This window comes from Delphinus delphis, chromosome 3 (assembly GCF_949987515.2).
Source record: "Delphinus delphis chromosome 3, mDelDel1.2, whole genome shotgun sequence".
Lineage (NCBI taxonomy): Eukaryota > Metazoa > Chordata > Mammalia > Artiodactyla > Delphinidae > Delphinus > Delphinus delphis.
Window position 1 is genome coordinate 71529680 of NC_082685.1, and position 21171 is coordinate 71550850.

At 35.1% G+C, this 21171-nt stretch overlaps 1 protein-coding gene and 1 non-coding gene across 13 annotated transcripts in view; one reads left to right on the forward strand and one right to left on the reverse strand.

Annotated features, from left to right (window-relative positions):
• CSNK1G3 (casein kinase 1 gamma 3) overlaps nt 1-21171 on the reverse strand; it is a 138332-nt gene that overhangs the window by 65919 nt on the left and 51242 nt on the right. For 11 of the 12 annotated variants that reach the window (XR_009518967.1, XR_009518968.1, XR_009518966.1 and 8 more), the window contains exon 4: nt 14733-14802. Coding sequence is in view for 8 of the 12 variants with exons in the window: in XM_060008942.1 (XP_059864925.1) it covers nt 14733-14802 (70 nt within the window). In the remaining 4 variants the exon portion in view is untranslated. Of the gene's footprint in view, nt 1-14732; nt 14803-15543; nt 15654-21171 lie in introns of those variants that run through there. The other variant, XM_060008947.2, reaches the window with a different exon arrangement.
• LOC132423807 (U6 spliceosomal RNA) lies at nt 7265-7371 on the forward strand. The gene has a single exon (XR_009519110.1). It is a non-coding gene; the product is annotated as a U6 spliceosomal RNA (small nuclear RNA).

Sequence of the window (21171 nt, forward strand, 5' to 3'; positions counted from 1 at the left end):
AAAACCTGTTCAAACAAATAAATGAATTCAGTAAAGTCACAGGATACAAAATCAATATACTGAAGTCTGTGGTTTTTCTATACACTAAGAATGAACTATCAGAAACAGAAATTAAGAAAATCCCATTTACCACTACATAAAAAAGAATAAAATACCTAGCAATAAATTTAACCAAGGAGGTGAAAGACCTAATACACTGAAAACTTTAAGACACTGATAAAAGAAATCAAAGAAGACACAAATGAATGGAAAGATATTTCATGCTTATGGACTGAAAGAATTTATATTGTTAGAATGTCTATACTACCCAAAGCAATCTATAGATTCAATGCAATCCCTATCAAAATTCCAATGGCATATTTCACATGACTAAAACAATCTTAAAATTTGTATGGAACCACAAAAGACACCAAATAGCCAAAACAATCCTGAGAAAGAAGAACAAAGCTGGAGGTTATCATGCTCCCTGATTTCAAACTACAGCAAACCTTTAAACAGCACATGTTTGAAATGCACTTACCCACGGATTTTTTTCAATAATAAATACTAGATAGAGTACCACACAATCCAAGGTTGGTTTAATCCAAGGATGAAGAACCATGGATATGGAGGAACTGTGTATACCAAGGGCCAACTATAAGTTATACATGAATTTGCAACTGCATAGAGAGTGGTAACCTTAACCTCCATATTGTTCAAGGGTCAACTGTACTCTACAAAACTACAGTAATCAAAACAGTATGGAACTCACACAAAAACAGACACACAGATCAATGGAACAGAACTGAGAGTCCAGAAATAAAACCACAAATATATGGGCAATTAATTGACAACATAGGAGCAAAGAACATACATGGAGAAAGAACAGTCTCTTCAATAAATGGTGCTGGGAAAACTGGACAGCTACAGCCAAAAGAATCAAATTAGACCACTATCTCACACCACACACAAAAATTAACTCAAAATGGATTAAAGATCTGAATGTAAGACCTGAAACCATAAAACTCCTAGAAGAAAACATAGGAGGTAACTTCATTTATATGAGTTTTAGAGATATTTTTGTGGATCTAATTCCAAAAGCAAGGGAAACAAAAGCAAAAATGAACAAATGGGACTACATCAAACTAAAATGTTTCTGCACAGTGAAGGAAACCATCAGCAAAACGAAAAGGCAACCTACTGAATGGGAGAAGATATTTGTAAATCCAATAAGGGATTATTATCCAAAATATATAAAGAACCCATACAACTTAAAAACAAACAAGTTGATTTAAAAATGGACATTTTGTAATGAATAGACATTTTTCTAAAGAAGACATACAGATGGCCAAAAGGTACATGAAAAGATGTTCAACATCACTAATTATGAGGGAAATGCAAATCAAAACCACAATGAGAGATCACCTCACACCTGTCAGAATGGCTATTAGCAAAAAGAAAAAAATTACGAATATTGGAGAAGATGTGGAGAAAAGGAAACCCTTGTACACTGTTGGTGGGACTGAAAATTGGTGCAGCCACCATGGAAAACAGTATAGAGATTCCTCAAAAAATTAAGAATAGAACTCCCATCTGACCCAGCTATTCTACTTCTAGGTATTATCTAAAGAACACAAAAACAATTTGAAAAGATATATGAACCCCTACGTTTGTTGCAGCATTATTTACAACGGCCAAGATATGGAAATAACCTAAGTGTCCATGGGTGCATGAATGGATAAAGAAAATGTGGTACATATACACAAAGGAAAACTACCCCACCACAAAAAAAGAATTAAATCCAATCCTTCCATTTGCAACAACACGGATGGACCCTGAAAGGTTTATGTTAAGTGATGTAAGTTAAGAAAGACAAATACCATAAAATTTCACTCATGTGTGGAATGTAAAAAAACAAATGAACAAACAAAATAAAACAAAAACAAACTCATAGATACAGAGATAAGATTAGTGTTTACCAAAGGGAAAGGGAGTTGGGTGGAATGGGTGAAATGGGTAAAGGGGGTCAGCTGTATGGTGATGGATGGTAACTAGAAACGTGCTGATGATCACTTTGTAGTGTGTACAGGCATATTTAGGAGATATTTTGGGTTCAGTTCCAGACCACCACAATAAAGGGAATAAATACCAAAATAAAGTCAGATGAATTTTTTGGTCTCCTGATGCATACAAAAGTTATATTTATACTATACTGTAGTCTATTAAGTGTACAGTAGCACTGTCTAAAAATACCACGTACATACCTTATTAATACCTTAAAAACACTTTATGGCTAAAAATGCTAACCATCATCTGACCCTTCAGTGAGTCATAGTAGTAACATCAAAGATCACTGATCACAGATCACTATAACAAATATAATAATAATGGAAAAGTTTGAAATACTGTAAATATTACCAAAATGTGACACAGAGACAAGGTGTGAGCAGATGCTGTCGGAAAAATGGCATCGAAGACTTGCTCATTGTAGGGCTGCCACAAACTTTCAATTTGTAAAAAAAAAAAAAGAAAAGAAATCTGTGAAGCACAATAAAGCAAAGCACAATGAAACAAGGTATGCCTGTACAGATGTCAAATTATAATGCTGCACACCTGAAACTTACATAACTTAAAAATATTATTCTGGGACTACAAAGAAAAACTTAAATTGGAAAAAGATTTAGACCACATTTACTTAATCCAAGTATTAACTATAACTGAGCAAGTATTTCTCAAATACTCTCCCTAATATTTAAAGTTACAGAGACTTACTTCTACTCTTAACTATTAACTTCATTTTGGAGCTACTCGGAATTAAGCAAAATAGAGTTGACCCTTGAAAAACACAGGAGTTAGGGGCACTGACCCCTCCATGCAGTCAAAAATCCATGTATAACTTATAGTCAGCCCTCCATATACATATTTCAGTTCCTCTGTGTCTGTGGTTCCAGATCCTCGGATTCAACCAACCTTATATTGTATAGTACTGTAGTATTTACTATTGAAAAAAATCCATGTATAAGTGGACCCACACTGTTCAAATCCACACTGTTCAAAGGTCAACTGTGTACTATTCAGACTCTGTCGCCCTATAAAATAATTTTGGCTTCCTCTCCATTCCTACCGTACGTCCTTAACAGAAGAAATGGATCCATTCTAAGGCTCAGATTTATTCTGCCTTACTGTTTGAGCTTTTCTAAGGCTGCATTTCAAATTTTTCTACCACAGTTCTGCTATCCAAATTGCCAACTTTTCCTTTTACCCAACCTTCAAGTCTCCTCTTTTCAAACTTATCTATTAAGCATGACTCAAAATTCATAATTATTCACACAGAATTTCTCAGAGTTGAAGAGATGTAACATAAGTAAATCTGATCTGCTGTATTTCATATAAGCCAACTCATTGTTGAGAGAATTACTGTGTACCTAACATGTACATTCAATCAAGCTATATAGATAATATAACTTTGGGTTTCTAAAATAACACCAAGAAAAAGATCAATAAAGGGACAAATGAGAACTGCTTCAATTTTCTTCAAAACTTCCTTTCTTTAATGGTTTCAAAGTGTCTCAAAAATATCTATCTCTACCTTACCCAAGATGGATAAATTCCATAAACAGCATTACATTTCACTGAGTAAATTAAACAGACATTTAGTCTCAAATCCAAATAAAAATACCTCAGCTTTATCAAGCAACATAATTTTACCTTAAAACATGACTCAGCACAGATCTTTGGTGAAAAAAAAGATGATTTCACTCTGACTCTTTGAGATACATATTGTTTTATGAGTCAATGTATGCAAAAACTTCTTATGTAACTACTAATGTATTTCAACACATATTTTATCATTGAAGTATAGGATCAAGAGTCATATATTTTTTTAAAATCAAGAATATAAAGCAAATGTTGTAAAGACCAAACTAAAATTTCATTTCCCAGGACAAGTCTGGGCAGTTTTCTAACACTGAGCAAACAAATTAAATTGTTATGAGTTAGGAAAAGTTGCAACTAACAAACAGGGGCTGAGGAGTACCCTAAGCAAACACCAAACAAAACAACCACATCAATATAAATGATACACAAGAAAGGGGTTTTTCAAAGTGGGAGAGGTGAAGGACAAGAGGGCAAGAAAGAAGAGAGACTCAGAAAGAAGGCTGAGAACAAAGAGTAATGAATGTTTTAAGTTAGCAGCTGTGTCTCTTGATCAAAGTTTTTGGCTACTGAACTGCACGAATGCAATCCAACTCATGGGCAAAAGCAAGCTTTTTTATTTGTTCTTACATCCAGTGAATTTTCAACTATAAACTTTTACTCCACCCAATTCCAATTGTTCTAAGAGTATTTTTGAGACTACTATAAAAAGTCATTGATGGTGAGTTGATGAAAGTTAGTCTGATAGCTTCAAACATCACTAATTTTCAGTGATGCTTATCAGCATCCCCAATATTCAAGACAAGTATATTTTTTCCCAAGAAAAGCTCAAGAATGGGCAAGAATACAAAATTCACACATTATATGAAAATACAATCTCACCATCACTCTCCCAAAATTAATTTAATTGAACACTTCATTTTATATTTCAGCATTCCACTTAAGTGACAAAACAACATTAATTAATTAAAGTCAGAAAATAACACTTGGAGGTCTAATACTGTCAATACTGCTTGGTACTTCAGTTCCTTATAGGTGGGCAACAGTTAAGCATGTTATTAAAAGAAATATTATCATGATGTTTCTTTCCATTTTCAGGTCCAGTATTGTTCATGTAGGAAGAATTAGAACAACAGTATTAACATTCTTAACAGGAAATTTAAACTCTACAGATTTGATCAAGAAAAACTAAAATCTGGGACTTCCCTGGTGATCCAGTGGTTAAGAATCCATCTTGCCATGTAGGGGACGCTGGTCGATCCCTGGTCGGGGAACAAAGATCCCACATGCTGCGGGGCAACTAAGCCTGTACACCACAGCTAGAGAGCCCAAGTACCACACTACAGAGCCCATGTACTCTGGAGCCCATGCGCCACAACTAGAGAGAAGCCTGCACACCGCAACGGAAGACCCCATGTACTGCAACTAAGACCATTAAAAAAAAAAAGAAAAACTAAAATCTGATTAGAAATACTAAGTACAGAATTATCACACAGGCTATGTTCTTTTCCAAGGAAGTTTTGCTTTCAGGCATTCTTAACCTTTAGCACAAATGCTTATACTTCTAGCTCAGCAGTTCTCAACACATGGTCCAGAGACACTTAGGGACAGGAGTAGGTGGTCCATGAGACACTTTCAGGAGGGCAGTGACATCAAAATTATTTTTATAATAACACCAAGATGTTATTTATCTTTTTCACTCTCATTCTCTCACAAGTGAAAGTCAAGTTTTCCAGAGGCTACGTGAATGTAATATGGCAATGGATTGAAGGCAGAATCCATTGTTTTTTATTAAGCCAGACATTAAGGAGATGTGCACAACATGTAAAACAAGGCCACTTTTCTCAAATTTGGAAAATAGCGCTAGTTGTGATTTTAAAATACTACTGTTTTTATTTTAAAATGAATACAGCAATATTTTTATATTTGTTTTAATTTCTCATATGGTAAATATCCATAGCTATAACCCACAATAACAAAAGCCCTCTGGGATCCTCAAAAAGTTTTAGGAGTCTAAAAGGATCATGAGACCCAAAAGTTTGAGAATTACTGTTCTGTCCAATTAGGAAGCCCTGATATGAACAAACAGGTGCAATGAGTTCCAAACTTGGTAACAGTCATTCCATTAAAATACCACATCACCCACATTTAGTAAAATTCTAGCAATTAACCCCAAATAAAAGGAAAAGCCACCCCACTGTAAAACAGAAGAGTCCTTTCAGTGATAATTCTATTTACACATTTAAAAATTAGTCTTAATTTCAAAGGACATTAAAAAGTAACATCACCTACAAACAAGTAATGTTTATTATAATATATGGAATACTGAATAAATATTATATATTATATATTATTCAGTTTCTATCCTCTTTAGGCATAAACAGTTAAGAAAAAATGGATTCTCTCTTACCATTTTTACCCCCAATCTGCAAGCTTACAAATCTGTTCTTCTCACAATATGTTTCTTTATATTTAAATCAAAAATAAAACATGAAATCATATTATTTTTCATGGCTTTATACTTCTTATGATTACATAGGGAATTACAAAAATGATGCTGTATTTCAGAAAATTAAGTCCTTCATCACCATTTAGTTATACCCTATTCAAAAATAAGGTCTGTTTTTTATGTAAGATTACTGTGTATTAATTAATCACTGAAAATATTAATAGTATAATTACCACACAACATAAACTGTCCTAATACCTGGACCATATAAACCAAATTGAAACCACTATCGGTTAACCTTTCTTTCTTATATTGATAATGCATAGCATTCTTTAAAGACACACATTCTCCATAAACTACAAATTTAACAGAAAAATGTTGTACACTTCTATCCAACAGTACCAATATACATATTCACATATAAATTAGTAAAAGTTTCGCAATGCATAACTTATAGACATTCCCATACAGAAAGGCCTCTAAAAAGAGATAGAAATATTACATTCACTTAAGATGTCTTCTAAATGCACTTAAGCTAATACAGAAAAAGGAAGTCTAAGAAGCTGCTACATAAACTGTTGGTTATTTAGGTTGAAATAAGTTTACACTAACCACCACCTCACCTGTATAGTATTCTTCATTATTTTTGTTAAAACCAAAATATAACAGGTAATGTTCTAATTATTTTATTCACTTAACTTTCATGGTTTTGACAATATTTTCTTTCTTTTTTCTCAGAAAGACACTTATAAGATATACAGAAAGAGCAGAATTTCTTAAGTTCTTAAAACATGGTCAGAGAAACTCTAATCTGCCAACTTAATGAATGAAAGAAATTTTAGAAATTATTTAATGCATATACCCATGTTTAAAGGCTTATACTATTACCTACAACCTTTCTCAAAAGTGAACAGTATGATAAAGTGTTCATACAATATGGAATCACCAAAGCCCACTTAGCTAGGAGACAGGGCTAAATACACCAATAAACAAGACGTAAACCAAGAAGGCAGAAGGGTCAGTATAAAGAATGAAGAGAAGTTTTTCTAATTCTTAGAAGGCAATACTATGACAAGTGTTAATTTTAGAAACAGCCACTGCTGCTATTATCAAATTATTCTTTAGAACTACAAAATTATTCTTTAGAACTACATAGTTCAGGCAACATCAAAAAGTCAAGCCGTGCTCGCTTCGGCAGCACATATACTAAAATTGGAACGATACAGAGAAGATCAGCATGGCCCCTGCGCAAGGATGACACGCAAATTCTTGAAGCGTTCCATATTTTTATACACAAAAATAAACTCAAAATGGATTAAAGACCTAAATGCAAGGCCAGACACCATCAAACTCTTAGAGGAAAACATAGGCAGAACACTCTGACTTAAATCACAGCAAGATCCTTTTTGACCCACCTCCTAGAGAAATAGAAATAAAAACAAAAATAAATGGGACCTAATGAAACTTAAAAGCTTTGCACAGCAAAGGAAACCATAAACAAGACGAAAAGACAACCCTCAGAATGGGAGAAAATATTTGCAAATGAAGCAACTGACAAAGGATTCATCTCCAAAACATACAAGCAACTCATGCAGCTCAATATCAAAAAAACAAACAACCCAATCCAAAAATGGGCAGAAGACCTAAATAGACATTTCTCCAAAGAAGATATACAGATTGCCAACACATGAAAGAATGCTCAACATCATTAATCATAAGAGAAATGCAAATCAAAACTACAATGAGATATCATCTCACACTGGTCAGAATGGCCATCATCAAAAAATCTAGAAACAATAAATGCTGGAGAGGGTGTGGAGAAAAGGGAACCCTCTTGCACTGCTGGTGGGAATGTAAATTGATACAGCCACTATGGAGAATAGTATGGAGGTTCCTTAAAAAACTAAAAATAGAACTACCATACGACCCAGCAATCCCACTACTGGGCATATACCCTGAGAAAACCATAATTCAAAAAGAGTCATGTACCAAAATGTTCATTGCAGCTCTATTTACAATAGCCAGGACATGGAAGCAACCTAAGCGTCCATCAACAGATGAATGGATAAAGAAGGTGTGGCACATATATACAATGGAATATTACTCAGCCATAAAAAGGAACGAAACTGAGTTATTTGTAGTGAGGTGGATGGACCTAGAGACTGTCATACAGAGTGAAGTGAGTCAGAAAGAGAAAAACAAATACCGTATGCTAACACATATATATGGAATCTAAAAAGAAAAAGAAAAAAATGGTCAGAAGAACCTAGGGGCAAGACGGGAATAAAGATGCAGACCTACTAGAGAATGGACTTGAGGATACGGGAAGGGGGAAGGGTAAGCTGGGACAAAGTGAGAGAGTGGCATGGACATATATACACTACCAAACATAAAATAGCTAGCTAGTGGGAAGCGGCCGCACAGCACAGGGAGATCAGCTCAGTGCTTTGTGACCACCTAGAGCGGTGGGATAGGGAGGGTGGGAGGGAGAGAGATGCAAGAGGGAAGAGATATGGGGACATATGTATATGTATAACTGATTCACTTTGTTATAAAGCAGAAACTAACACACCATTGTAAAGCTATTGTACTCCAATAAAGATGTTAAAATTTTAAAAAAAAGGCAAGCCACTCACTTGAGAAAAAATTATTTAACAATTTAACATATGCACAGTCTCAAATAGTATATTTAACATCATTTCCATAGTTAGAGATCTTCCAAGAATAGTAATTTATGACAGAAAAAAAAAGGTTATTTGACTTTCTGTGATGAAGTATCAGCTGATAAAGAAATTCCAAGGGATAAATGATTGCAAATTAGGTCAATATGGCCTATATAAACCATCTGATGTCAAGGAAATAATTTAAGACACAGAAGCATTATTCGGAATCACAGATCTTCAAAACACTTTTCCCCATACATTGCAAAATATGTCCCATGCATTTTCATGAAGTATCATATCAACAATTCAACTAAACTATTTTTCAAGTAGATTAAAAAAAAACTGAATTAATTCTAATAATTAAAACCTATGCTTCTCTAGAAAGTGATTATTTTTAGGCAGCTGAATTGTACAGTCAGTTAATTAAATAACTACCTGCATATGCCCTTGGTTTATCATTTCTGATCATTTAAAAATTACTCATCACTGACTTTTTTTCCTTCTATTTCTGGATCTCTAAATTTACCTAATCATAGGGTGATACAAATGACATTAATTAAAATAAACAAATTTTTGAAATTACATGGTTATGTCTATTTGTCAAAAGTGGAATAAACTCAAAATGTAATAATATGATTTTACATAATATTAATATATCAAACTTTAAACATATGATCACAAAAGCTAAAAAGCTATAGGAAATATTGGAGATTATGTACTGGAACTTCACATCTGATGATAGAAAACAGTCTATTATTCTCATTAAAGAATTTACCATTTCAACCATTCACCAAGGGCCTACAATTGTCAATCATTCTGCTCACTTTCAAGGATAAAAAGATGATTCTCACTGCCCTCAAAGAGTTCAAATTTTAATGGAGGAGAAAGACCTAAGCAAATATAAATATAATATGGTATGATGAAAGAAAAATGAAGATGTATTCAAAATAATTTCAAGTCAAAGAAGAAGCTTTTTCTGGAATGAAACAGATACCAGAAAATGTACTGCAAAAGAGGAGATACTTTAGCTGGGGACTGAAGAAAGAAGAAATTCATCGAGAAAGAAAGACATTCCAGAAAGAATACGGATATATGAAAATAATAAGATCTATTCAGAGAACACTAAGTTTAGTGTAACTAAAAAGTGGGTCAAATAGAAAGAGAAAGAAATGTGGACTTTATACTAAATGACAAGTCTCTAAGAGGAATGTAGGGAAGAAGGAAATGAGATGCACAAAAAGAAGCCCAATTCAAAAAATAGGTGACAATGAAGACTGGGAGAAGAGAATGAAGTCAACAGATCTCTTAAGAGACATAACTGACGGATCTTTTTGACGATTATCCCAAAAAGTCAAAATTAAAGGTGACTAACACTTTCAGCTTGAATGGGTGAGCCACTAATGGAACAAGATAATCCAGAAAAACAAACAGGTCTTTTGGAAGAGAGAGAAATCATTGGAAAAGTAAGGGGAAAGAAGATAGGGAGAGAAATTCTGGGTATATAGAATTGCTGATTCTAGTAGAGACATACATGTATGACTAGATTTCAAGAATGAAGGCCAGGATAAAGAATTGGAAATTATCCTTATATAGATGGTAATTTCATCCTTTCCTTCCTCCCTCCAGAATCATAAAAATGAAAGCCACATACGAAAAACAGAAGGAAGAAGCTAGAGCTAGCCTGATTCCTTACTTCTGTGTAGCCATATCAATCCTACAATTGTCTACTTCAGGACTCCTTGTTTATTTTTCCTCACATAACATTGCTTTACTTGTGTAAGCTACTGCTGTCACGATTTTTGATACTGACAGTCAAATTTATTCCTACCCAATGCAGTGGTCATCATGGTTTTGCCTATGTTCCTCTTCTCTAGACACTCTCTACACTCTCCTATGGGAGACCTCATCCATTCCCTTAGCTTTAAAAACCACCTATGTGTTGATGACTCCCAAGTCTAGATCTTCATTTTACTCAATAAATGCTGAGTGGATATTACAAAACAAGACCATTTGAAACATTAAATTTTTGTTATCAGAGAAACTGATAATGGTATAAAACAATACTCTAATCCTATGGAAAGCTATAAATAATATAAGGAGTCAACCCTCATACGCACACTGCAGTAAAGCTGTACACTCCTACTGTATATATGTAACAGATGCAGTGAACAAATAAGAGAGAAAAGTGGGATACTGCCAAGAAGGTTAGATAGGAGAAAGACATACAGGAGAATCAAAACCTAGAGAGTAGAACTGGATAAACTGTATATTATTTCACAGATATTTCAGTAAATAATTCTAAATAAATCTGTTTTAATTTGTTTTTGCTGTGGCAAAATATACATAATAGAAAATTTATCATTTTAACCATTTTTAAATGTACAGTTCAGTGGCATCACGTATAGTCACATTGTTGTGCAACCACCACCACTATCCACCTCCAGAACTTTTTCATCATCCCAGGCTGAAACTCTATACCCATTAAACAATATTTTCCCACTCCCCTCTCCTCTCAGCCCCTGGCAACCACCATTCTGAATTCCGTCTCTATGAATCTGACTATTCTGGGTATCTCAAAGTGTGGAATCACACAGCATTTGTCCTTTTGTGACTAGCTTACTTCATTTAGCATAACGTTTTCAAGGTTCCTCTATACTGTAGCACGTGTCAGAATTTCCTTCCTTTTTAGGGCTGAATAATATTCCCTTCTATGTATAAAACCACACTTTGTATATCCATTCAAAGTTGTTTCCACATTTTGGCTATTGCAAATCACACTGCTATGAACATGGGTGTACAACTATCTGTTTAAGTCCCTGCTTTCAGTTCTTTTATGCATATAATTAGAAGTGGAACTGCTGAATCAAATGGTAATTCTATGTTTAATTTTTGAGGAACAGTCGTAGTGTTTTCCACAGCAGCTGCAGCAATCCACATTCCCACCAGTAATGCACAAAGATTCCAATTTCTCCATATTCACACCAACACTAGCTGTTCACTGGTTTTCGGTTTGCTTTTCCTTTATTTAGTTAATAACAGCCACCCTAATGGGTGTGAAGTGGTATGTCTTTGTGGGTCTGACTTACATTTTCCTAATGATTTGTGATATTCAGCATCTTTTCATGTGCTTATTGGCTATTTGTATATCTATCTTCTTTAGAAAAATGTCTATTCAAGTTCTGTGCCCACTTTAAAGTTGGATTGTTTGTATTTTTGCTGTTGAGTTTTAGGACTTCTTTATATATTCTGAATATTGATTAAATATATCTATTTTTTAAATTTATTTATTTTTGGCTGCACTGGGTCTTCGTTGCTGTGCGCGGGCTTTCTTTAGTTGCGGAGAGCGGGGGCTACTCTTTGTTGCGCTGCGCGGGCTTCTCATGGCGGTGGCTTCTCTTGTTGCGGAGCACAGGCTCTAGAGTGCAGGCTCAGTAGTTGTGGCGCACGGGCTTAGTTGCTCCACAGCATGTGGCATCTTCCCAGACCAGGGCTCAAACCCATGTCCCCTGCACTGGCAGGTGAATTCTTAACCACTGCGTCACCAGGGAAGCCCAGTATATCTATTTTTAAAGAGAACACTAACAAGCAAGTTGCTACTTAAATGAAACTTACAATATCATAAAAGAATTATAGATTAAATTACTATGAATGCCCCACTTATGATTAAGAGCAGTCTGAAAATACAATCCTTTCAAGTAGCAATTCCAAAATCAAATAATTTTTAAGTCATCAGTCTCTCCTCAAAACAATTAAACATTTTTGTTTTTCTATAAAGCTCACATGAGTACACAAAAATGTTTTTAAAATTCATGATCGATAAAAACACTAACAAGTAACTAAAATTCACATGATTCACGTGAAACACTCAAAACTACACACACCTGTCAGAGTTTCAGAGCCACCATTACACACACCTTCAAGCAATAACACTCATATTTCAATTTATGTAAGTGCTATGCCCTGGAGTACAGGGGAGCACCCTTATATATGCAGACTAAATGGCGGTCCCTGGAGTCGTGGGGCACAACAGCCCTTTGGCATTCAAGTGCTAACAGATGTATGTTCCACTTTATTATTACTATCCCTGACATAAATTTTAAAGTTAAAAAAAGTAAAGAATATAACAATAAAAGTAAGTGCACCATGGTATTCAATTCAATGACTCCCTAAACTCCAAATTAACTTATTCATTCTTATCCAATTAAAGTATTCCATCCTATTTTCCAAATGATAGTTTTACTACTTAAGTAGATAGATCTCTTATTTTCATCTCCCCAGCATCCAATCTTCCTTCTTCTGTTAACACCTCAATTTCCCATTAGACAACACCTCTCCCCATTCTCAGTCCCTGAAATTCACAGGTAGTGCCTGAGATGAGTAAGTCTGGGCAATCAAATTCAGTGATTAAATCATTAGACACAAAATAAGACAGTAAGGTTCAGTCCTAGAACTTTTGCTGAAATTTTTAGTTAACAGATACTTTTAAAATTGCTAAGCTGGGCTGTTGGTAAGCACCTTTGCCGTCTCATAAGAAGGGCCAATCAGAGAAAAAAGCTTACACACACACAAAAAGGCAGAGCATAAAGATAAACTCAACAATGTCCCTGATGACAGTACTGCAATGTCTTATAGATAAGTCCTTTCCCTGAATTTACAGTACATAGTCAATAACTCCTTTTTTTTTCCCCCCACTTAGCTTCTTAGGGCTTTCTGTCACTTGCCAGTCCTAACTAATATGTATGGTTTCACATATAATTGTGTCCCCTTATCATTTACATCTCAGTTGTCAGTGATAATTTTGATAAGTCCTGGAGGCCTGTCTGTATCAGATTTAAACATGCATTATAGAATGTTTATAATGATAAAACATTACAAAATATCAACTTATTGTCCCCACAATGACTACTCATTCAAAAGTATGCTCTTAGGAAAAAGAAGAATGCAAAATTGATAATGTATTAAAAAATGTACAACTCTACCAAGTAGAATGTAAACACGTGCTTACAAAAAACACACCAAAAACTTCCATTTTATTAAATCTGGTGAAAAAATATCCCTACTTGATAAGAAACTGTATGTATAAAATCATTACAGTTAGAATAGTAGTGAACAGAAAAAGTGGAGTTGAGAGAAACGTTAACATAAAGTAAATGCAACGAAAAATGGGAAATTTTCTCATTAGTTTTTTCCAATGGCACAAAATATCCATTCTCACTTACATTTAGGGTTTATGTAAAAATATACCTGTATTAATTTCCTAAAGCCACTGTAATTACTACACACCTGTGGCTTAAAATAACAAAAATTTATTTCTCACAGTTCTGGAGGCCAAACATTTGAAATCAGTTTCAACAGGCTGAATCAAGGAGGTTCCATAGGACAATCCTATACCAGGTTTTCATGGCTGCCAGCATTCCTTGGCTTATGGCTATATCACTCCAATCTTGGCCTCTGTAGCCACTTTGCTTTTTCTTCTGTGTACGTTAATCGTTCTTCTGACTCTCTTTTACAAGGACATTTGTGACTGCATTTAGGGGCCATCAGGCATTTAGGGCCTGATCTCAATCCTTAACTTAATCATACCTGTGAAGTCTTTACTATAAGGTAACATTTACAGATTCCAGGGATTATGATATGGATATTTTTTTATGCAGCCATTTTTCAGCCTACCACCATGTCATAAATCATTTCAATAACTATAATACCATCAAAAAGGCTAATAAGCACCTGGAAACTATATGTACCTTATATTCTCAAATTAAATTTTTTTTACAATGTTCTCTATTTATATTAGTACCAACACAAAAAGCTCCAAAAATGTCATATTTAGAATAAAAAGGGAAGACTGTAGTAAGAAAATATCTACTAAGCATTGCCTTAAGAAGTGATTAATATTAACTAAATTTAACATACTATTCTTTGAAACCAGAGTTCTTATCATGACAATCCGTTTTATTACAAATTAAAAAATTAATATAAGACTTTACCTCCAGATCCTAACTGCTTGTAGAATCTGTATTCCAAATGTAGTTGTGGTGCTCTGGATTTCATGGGCTCCTAATTTTAAAAAAAAAAAGCAACAACAAAAAATATTTAAGTTGTTAAAATATCACTAGGCCCCAATTCCGAATTTATAAATCTTGGTGTCAACATTTTTTTTTTTTTGGTATTCCAAGCATTGTTCTTTATAATATTTCAACGTCTTGCCTTGATTAAAATACAATCTGAGACAGAGTAAAACTGTGTTCAACAATTTCCACAAATACATATAGTATCCATACATATGGAAAGACCCACCTCAATAAAGCAAAAAAATATTTAATATTTCAAACATTCAGAAGCATATGAATGCATTAGAAAAGGTCTTTAAAAGCTACATAATAAACCAGTAGTTAACTCAGGAGAGGGATCTAGCTTTGAGTAAGGTCAAAGGTGAATTTTTAATTTCTGTTGATTTTTTTATGAAAGATCTATATATATATATTTTTTTAAGACAGTAAATATGGTCTATTTTTGCTTCTTTCCAATAAAATACATTTGATCACTTTTTTTTTAAACAGCAGGTTCTCATTAGTCATCCATTTTATACACATTAGTGTATACATGTCAATCCCAATAGCCCAATTCATCACACCACCACCACCACCCACCCGCTGCTTTCCCCCCTTGGTGTGCATACGTTATTCTCTATATCTGTGTCTCAATTTCTGCCCTGAAAACCGGTTCATCCGTACCATTTTTCTATGTTCCACATATATGCGTTAATATACGATATTTGTTTTTCTCTTTCTGACTTACTTCACTCTGTATGACAGTCTCTAGATCCATCCACGTCTCAACAAATGACCCAATTTCGTTCCTTTTTATGGCTGAGTAATATTCCATTGTATATATGTACCACTTCTTCTTTATCCGTTCGTCTGTCGATGGGCATTTAGGTTGCTTCCATGACCTGGCTATTGTAAATAGTGCTGCAATGAACATTGGGGTGCATGTGCCTTTTTGGGTTTTTTTTAACATCTTTATTAGGGTATAATTGCTTTACAATGGTGTGTCAGTTTCTGCTTTCTAACAAAGTGAATCAGTTATACACATACATATGTCCCTATATCTCTTCCCTCTTGCATCTCCCTCCCTCCCACCCTCCCTATCCCACCCCTCTAGGTGGTCACAAAGCATCAAGCTGATCTCGCTGTGCTATGCAGCTGATTCCCACTAGCTAGCTATTTTACGGTTGGTAGTGTATATATGTCCATGCCACTCTCTCATTTTGTCCCAGCTTACCCTTCTCCCTCCCTGTATCCTCAAGTCTATTCTCTAGTAGGTCTGCATCTTTATTCCCGCCTTGCCCCTAGGTTCTTCTGACCGTTTTCTTTTTCTTTTTAAATTTAGATTCCATATATATGTGTTAGCATACGGTATTTGTTTTTCTCTTTCTGACTTACTTCACTCTGTATGACAGTCTCTAGGTCCATCCACCTCACTACAAATAACTCAGTTTCGTTCCTTTTTATGGCTGAGTAATATTCCATTGTATATATGTGTCACATCTTCTTTTGATGGACGCTTAGGTTGCTTACATGTCCTGGTAAATAGAGCTGCAATGAACATTTTGGTACATGACTCTTTTTGAATTATGGTTTTCTCAGGGTATATGCCCAGTAGTGGGATTGCTGGATCATATGGAAATTCTATTTTTACTTTTTAAGGAACCTCCATACTGTTCTCCATAGTGGCTGTATCAATTTACATTCCCACCAACAGTGCAAGAGGGTTCCCTTTTCTCCACATGCTCTCCAGCATTTGTCGTTTGTAGATTTTCAGATGAAGCTCATTCTAACTGGTGTGATTTGAATTGTAGTTTTGTAGTTTTGATTTGCATTTCTCTAATAATTAGTGATGTTGAGCAGCTTTTCATGTGCTTCTTGGCCATCTGTATGTCATCTTTGGAGAAATGTCTACTTAGGTCTTCTGCCCATTTTTGGATTGGGTTGTTTGTTTTTTTAATATTGAGCTGCATGAGCTGTTTATATATTTCGGAGATTAATCCTTTGTCCGTTGATTCGTTTGCAAATATTTTCTCCCATTCTTAGGGTTGTCTTTTCATCTTGTTTATGGTTTCCTTTGCTGTGCAAAAGCTTTTAAGTTTCATTAGGTCCCATTTGTTTATTTTTGTTTGTATTTCCATTACTCTAGAAGGTGGATCAAAAAAGATCTTGCTGTGATCTATGTCAAAGAGTGTTCTTCCTATGGTTTCCTCTAAGACTTTAGTAGTGTCCGGACTTACATTTAGGTCTCAAATCCATTTTGAGTTTATTTTTGTGTATGGTGTTAGGGAGTGTTCTAATTTCATTCTTTTACACGTAGCTGTCCAGTTTCCCCAGCACCACTTACTGAAGAGACTGTCTTTTCTTCATTGTATATCCTTGCCTCCTTTGTCATAGATTAGTTGACCATAGTTGCGTGGGTTTACCTCTGGGCTTTCTACCTGTTCCATTGATCTATGTTCCTGTTTTTCTGCCAGTACCATATTGCCTTGATTACTGTAGATTTGTAGTATAGTCTGAAGTCAGGGAGTCTGATTCCTCCAGCTCCGTTTTTTTCCCTCAAGACTGCTTTGGCTATTCGGGGTCTTTTGTGTCTCCATACAAATTTTAAGATTTTTTGTTCTAGTTCCATAAAAAATGCCATTGGTAATTTGATAGGGATTGCATTGAATCTGTAGATTGCTTTGGGTAGTATAGTCATTTTCACAATATTGATTCTTCCAATCCAAGAACATGGTATATCTCTCCACCTGTTGGTATCATCTTTAATTTCTTTCATCAGTGTCTTAGTTTTCTGCATACAGGCCTTTTGTCTCCCTAGGTAGGTTTAATCCTAGGTATTTTATTCTTTTTGTTGCAATAGTAAGTGGGAGTGTTTCCTTAATTCCTCTTTCAGATTTTTCGTCATTAGTGTATAGGAATGCAAGAGATTTCTGTGCATTAATTTTGTATCCAGCAACTTTACCAAATTCATTGATTAGCTCGTTTCCTGGTGGCATCTTTAGGATTCTCTATGTATAGTATCATGTCATCTGCAAACAGTGACAGTTTTACTTCTTCTTTTCCGATTTGTATTCTTTTTATTTCTTTTTCTTCTCTGACTGCCGAGGCTAGGACTTCCAAAACTATGTTGAATAATAGTGGCAAGAGTGGACATCCTTTTCTTGTTCCTGATCTTAGAGGAAATGCTTTCAGTTCTTCACCATTGAGAATGTTTGCTGTGGGTCTGTCATATATGGCCTTTATTATGTTGAGGTACGTTCCCTCTATGCCCACTTTCTGGAGTTTTTATCATAAATGGCTGTTGAATTTTGTCAAAAGCTTTCTCTGCATCTATTGAGATGATCATATGGTTTTCATTCTTCAATTTGTTAATATGGTGTATCACATTGATTGATTTGCATATACTGAAGAATCCTTGCACCCCTGGGATAAATCCCACTTGATCATGGTGTATGATCCTTTTAATGTGCTGTTGGATTCTGTTTGCTAGTATTTTGCTGAGGATTTTTGCATCTATATTCATCAGTGATATTGGTCGCTAATTTTCTTTTTTTGTAGTATCTTTGTCTGGTTTTGGTATCAGGGTGATGGTGGCCTCATAGAATGAGTTTGGGAGTGTTCCTTCCTCCAAAATATTTTGGAAGAGCTTGAGAAGGATGGGTGTTAGCTCTTCTCTAAATGTTTGATAGAATTCACCTGTGAAGCCATCTGGTCCTGTACTTTTGTTTGTTGGAAGATTTTTAATCACAGTTTCAATTTCATTACTTGTGATTGGTCTGTTCATATTTTCTATTTCTTCCTGGTTCAGTCTTGGAAGGTTATACCTTTCTAAGAATTTGTCCATTTCTTCTAGGTTGTCCATTTTATTGGCATAGAGTTCCTTGTAGTAGTCTCTTAGGATGCTTTGTATTTCTGTGGTGTCTGGTGTCACTTCTCCTTTGTCATTTCTAATTTTATTGATTTGAGTCCTCTCCCTCTTTTTCTTGATGAGTCTGACTAATGGTTTATCAATTTTGTTTATCTTCTCAAAGAACCAGCTTTTACTTTTATTGACCTTTGCTATTGTTTCCTTTGTTTCTATTTCATTTATTTCTGCTCTGATCTTTATGATTTCTTTCCTTCTGCTAACTTTGGGTTTTGTTTGTTCTTCTCTCTCTAGTTCCTTTAGGTGTAAGGTTAGATTATTTATTTGAGATTTTTCTTGTTTCTTGAGGTAGGCTTGTATAGCTACAAACTTCCCTCTTAGAACTGCTTTTGCTGCATCCCATAGGTTTTGGATTGTCATGTTTTCATTGTCATTTGTCTCGCGGTATTGTTTGATTTCCTCTTTGACTTCTTCAGTGATCTCTTTGTTATTTAGTAACGTAGTGTTTAGCCTCCATGTGTTTGTGTTTTTTGCGTTTTTTCCCCTGTAACTGATTTCTAATCTCATAGCTCTGTGGTCAGAAAAGATGCTTGATATGATTTCAATTTTCTTATATTTACTGAGGTTTGATTTGTGACCCAAGATGTGATCTATCCTGGAGAATGTTCCTTGCGCACTTGAGAAGAAAGTGTAATCTGCTGTTTTTGGATGGAATGTCCTATAAATATCAATTAACTCTATCTGGTCTATTGTGTCATTTAAAGCTCTGTTTCCTTATTTATTTTCATTTTGGAGGATCTGTCCATTGGTGTAAGTGAGGTGTTAAAGTACCCCACTATTATTGTGTTACTGTCGATTTCCTCTTTTACAGCTGTTAGCAGTTGCCTTATGCGTTGAGGTGCTCCAGTGTTGGGTGCATATATATTTATAATTGTTATATCTTCTTCTTGGATTGATGCCTTGATCATTATGAAGTGTCCTTCCTTGTCTCTTGTAACATTCTTTATTTTGAAGTCTATTTTATCTGATATGAGTATTGCTACTCCAGCTTTCTTTTGATTTCCATTTGCATGGAATATCTTTATCCATCCCCTCACTTTCAGTCTGTATGTGTCCCTAGGTCTGAAGTGGGTCTCTTGTAGACAGCATATATATGGGTCTTGTTTTTGTATCCATTCAGCAAGCCTGTTTCTTTTGGTTGGAGCATTTAAGCCATTCATGTTTAAGGTAATTATCGATATGTATGTTCCTATGACCATTTTCTTAATTGTTTTGGGTTTGTTTTTGTAGGTTCTTTTCTTCCCTTGTGTTTCCCACTTACAGAAGTTTCTTTAGAATTTGTTGTAGAGCTGGTTTGGAGGTGCTGAATTCTTTAGCTTTTGCTTGTCTGTAAAGCTTTTGATTTCTCCATCGAATCTGAATGAGCTCCTTGCCAGGTAGCCTTGGTTGTAGGTTCTTCCCTTTCATCACTTTAAGTATATCATGCCACTCCCTTCTCGTTTGTACAGTTTCTGCTGAGAAATCAGCTGTTAACTTTATGGGAGTTCCCTTGTATGTTATTTGTTGTTTTTCCCTTGCTGCTTTCAGTAATTTTTCTTTATCTTTAATTTTTGCCAATTTGATTACTATGTGTCTCGCTGTGTTTCTCCTTGGATTTATCCTGTATGGGACTCTGCAGTTCCTGGACATGGGTGGCTGCTTCCTTTCCCATGTTAGGGAAGTTTTCGACTACAATCTCTTCAAATATTTTCTCGGGTCCTTTCTCTCTCTCTTCTCCTTCTGGGACACCTGTAGTGTGAATGTTGTTGTGTTTAATGTTGTCTCAGAGGTCTCTTAGGCTGTCTTCATTTCTTTTCATTCTTTTTTCTTTATTCTGTTCCACAGCAGTGAATTCCACCATTCTGTCTTCCAGGTCACTTATCCGTTCTTCTGCCTCAGTTATTCTGCTATTGATTCCTTCTACTGTAGTTTTCATTTCAGTTATTGTATTGTTCACCTCTGTTTGTTGGTTAATTCTTCTAGGTGTTTTTTAAACATTTCTTGCATCTTCTCGATCTTTGCCTCCATTCTTTTTCCGAGGTCCTGGATCATCTTCACTATCATTATTCTGAATTCTTTTTCTGGAAGGCTGCCTATCTCCACTTCATTTATTTGTTTTTCTGGGGGTTTATCTTGTTCCTTCATCTCGTACATAGCCCCCTGCCTTTTCATCTTGTCTATCCTTCTGTGAATGTGGTTTTTGTTCCACAGGCTGCAAGACTGTAGTTCTTCTTGCTTCTGCTGTCTGTCCTGTGGTGGATGAGGCTATCATGGAGGCTTGTGCAGCTTTCCTGATGGGAGGGACTCTCAACTCTTCTATAATGTAATAATCTATTAGTCATCTTTGTCTCCCTAAGGTTAAATCCAGATAGTCAACTTTAAGCGCAGCGTAAAATAAATTAATGCCATAAATGTACACAAGGTTAAGTGGCTATTAGATCAAGCATTAGGGAAATCTGTGTTTGACTCTTT